Source organism: Cucurbita pepo, chromosome 11 (assembly GCF_057944985.1).
Source record: "Cucurbita pepo subsp. pepo isolate OVF chromosome 11, ASM5794498v1, whole genome shotgun sequence".
NCBI lineage: Eukaryota > Viridiplantae > Streptophyta > Magnoliopsida > Cucurbitales > Cucurbitaceae > Cucurbita > Cucurbita pepo.
In genome coordinates, this window is record NC_141808.1 from 6987937 (window position 1) to 6991152 (window position 3216).

Here is a 3216-nt window from a genome sequence, read left to right on the forward strand (position 1 = left end):
AAAACAGATTCAAGGGCATCTAAATTTGTTTTCGAAAAAGATGTAAAGAATCTTGTATCTAAACAAATTTTTGCTAGATGGCAAGCCATCTTATCTTGCTTCGACTTCAAAATTTTGCCTATAAAAGGGGTCGAAAACCCCTTGGCAGATTACCTCTCAAGAGAGTTCTTACTCTCGAAGAAAAACTCTCCCTAGCCAACCTCCTTCTCCCAGTGATGATCGCTTAGAAAGCAACAGAAAAAGGGAAGAAGCCCATTGCTTCTTCAAACACACCTACTCCAATGACGTCCGATAGCTACGCAATGGATGCTGGTTTCACATTGGTGACCAGGTCTAGAGCAAAGCTTTCTAAAAAACAAGCAGAGGTTATCACTCCAATGAGGCCTTCTACCTCTTCAACATGGCCATCTGCCGCAACTCCATCAAGACTTACTGTCTCTTCCACTTCAAAGGGACATTCTGTCCCCTCAACCTACTCGGACGCGGTTGTTCCCGTTCAATTTTCTCCAGTTCCTTAAATCAGGACCTATTTTCAAAAATTTGTGTCTATACCAGAAGCCCTGGTAGAACCAGAATACAACGACCCAAAAATCAGAGAGGTCGTCAAGAAAGCCTATCCATCGGGATTCTTCTATATCCCGGAAGATCTTCATAAGACCAGACGGTTTTATGAATTCATTTTAGTCGATACAAAATCTGTCGAAATTACTCATATTTCGAGTCGCGATTCTTAATTGTATATTTAATTGAGTTATGTGGTAAAATTTCAGACATTTATGCTAAACCATGTGGGAGTAGCGAATTTGGAAACAAATGGGGGATGACATGGAAATGATAAATCCACGTCAGCAGTCAAGTGGGTCATTGACTACCCAATGAGGAACATCCTATGTGTACTACTTATTTCTTTTCAGCCTTAGTGGGGAACCCATGCTCAATATAAAAGGAAAAGGAAGACCAAGAGGAGAAGAGCCACATTTTGGGGAGAAAATCGAATTACACAGTAGCAACTCTGCTGCAGTGAACTGTTGTGAAACCAGAGAAGAAGAAGAAAACCCTAATCCAGCAGCTATTGACAACAGAAGAAAATGGAGACCAACAAGGATTGATTAGAGCAAAGAGGTGGACGTGAGAGCTCAAGAGAAGGAAACTTCCATTGACGAACGGCAACAAAACGGGATAACTCTCTATTTTCTTATTCTCTTTCCTTATTCCATCAATTTTACATGATGAAGATGTGGATTCCTTTGTTTAATTCAGTTTGTATGGAAAGCTAAACTTAATAGGGGAGGCGAGAGAGTTTTATATAGTTTAAGTATGTTGACGGTATGATTTTAGTTTATTAAAGAGTTGTTGTTAATGATTTACATGTATGTTTAATTAGCTACTTTAGATACATAGTTGTTCTCTTATTCGGGAGAAGAGAGGGAGCAATGAAATCCTCTTTAATACTCTAGTTCCATAGCAACGAGACTTGAAGGATAATAGAAGGGTTAGAAATAATTCTTGTCCTAGAGCCTTGTTAATAGAAATTACAACGATTATGAAAATAATCACCATTCATGACCCTCAGAAGTTGGTTGAGAATCTATTAAATGGAACTAAAATCTACCACAAAACTCAACAACTTATCTATATTTAATCTCTCTTAGCCGAACCTTCCTCATTATAGTTGATTTTCTCATCATTTTCTGTTTTTCGACAGCAGTGGCACTCTGTTTTAGTTTTTTTTAAATAGTTAAAATCTTCAACACCCATTTGAATGTTACCAAAAAAAACTCACTTAATTTCCAGCGATAAAATTAACCAAAAAGATAGGTTCCCTGTGGAATCGATAATTTACTTATTACTTGCTACTTGTGATAGTGTATACTTGCACTTATTCTTGTGAATTTTACATCATTTTATTATATACATCCACAAGCAATCAAATTTTTGGCGCCGTTGCCGGGGAACCTAATTTGGTTGTTTTACTTGTTGTAGATTTTTGTGAGCTGGAGCCAACAAGAAGTCATAGTAAGCTGAGTTTTCCTATTGATATATTCACTGCTGAAGAATTGAGTTTACTACTGCAGAATTCTGTGTATGAACCCATCTACGGGTTTGGAATTTATTTTGGATCCTGAAATAGAGAGAACATTTAGACGAAGGTTGAAGGAGAAAAAGAAAATGACAGAACAAAATATATAGCAAATGGCCCAACTAAATCGGGAGTTTTATAATCCAATGATGATGGCTAATCAAGAGAGAATTACTGCCAATGCCATTCATTTAGCAGATGACAGAGAAAGAGCGATCCGAGCATATGCACACCCAGCTGTGGAAGAGCTAAATCCGTGCATCATTAGACCCCAAATACAAGCAACCACGTTTGAGCTAAAACCTGTGATGTTTCAAATGCTGCAAACCATTGGGCAATTTCATGGACTACCGTCAGAAGATCCTCACCTACACCTAAAGTCATTTTTGCGAGTTGGTGACTCATTTCAATTTCAAGGAGTGGATAAAGATGTGATTAGACTGAGCTTATTCCCATATTCATTGAGGGATGGTGCTAAATCATGGCTGAATACCTTAGCACCGGGAACAATTGATTCGTTGAATAGTCTAGCAGAGAAATTTTTGATCAAGTAATTCCCACCCACGAGAAATGCACGGTTTAGAAATGAGATTGTTGCTTTTCAACAGTTTGAAGATGAGACACTAAGTGAAGCTTAGAAAGTGTTCTCACCATGGACTACCTCATTGTATACAAATGGAGACTTTCTACAATGGATTAAATATTGCTACTAAACAAGTAGTTGATGCTTCCGCCAATGGAGCTATTTTGTTAAAGACATACGATGAAGCATGTGAGATTTTAGAGAGAATAGCATCTAACAATTGTCAATGGGCCGATGTGAGAAGCAACCTAGGAAGGAAGACTCGAGGAGTACTTGAAGTTGATGCTTTGTCCTCTATCAATGCTCAACTAGCTTTGGTAACTAATATTTTACAAAATCTAGCATTGGGGCAAGACTCCATGATCAAAGCACCAGTCCATACAGCTGTTGTAATTGACCAGACAGCATCCGAATCTTGTGTATATTGTGAAGAGGAACACACCTTTGATCAATGTCCAAGCAATCCGACCTCAATTTTCTATGTCGGGAATCAAGTCAGTCAAGGCAACCAGAAAAATAACCCCTTCTCAAATACTTATAATCCGAGGTGGAG

At 38.2% G+C, this 3216-nt stretch overlaps 1 protein-coding gene across 1 annotated transcript; it reads left to right on the top strand.

Moving 5' to 3' along the window:
• Positions 1-2193: 2193 nt before the first annotated feature.
• On the top strand, positions 2194-2634 carry LOC147790191 (uncharacterized). Its single transcript, XM_087128622.1, has one exon. It carries the CDS (start codon positions 2194-2196, stop codon positions 2632-2634), a length of 441 nt encoding a protein of 146 aa, XP_086984748.1.
• The last annotated feature ends 582 nt before the right edge of the window (positions 2635-3216 follow it).

Excerpts from the sequence above, each read along its gene's own strand:
- LOC147790191 (XM_087128622.1), top strand. The coding sequence starts at position 2,194 with ATGGCCCAACTAAATCGGGAGTTTTATAATCCAATGATGATGGCTAAT.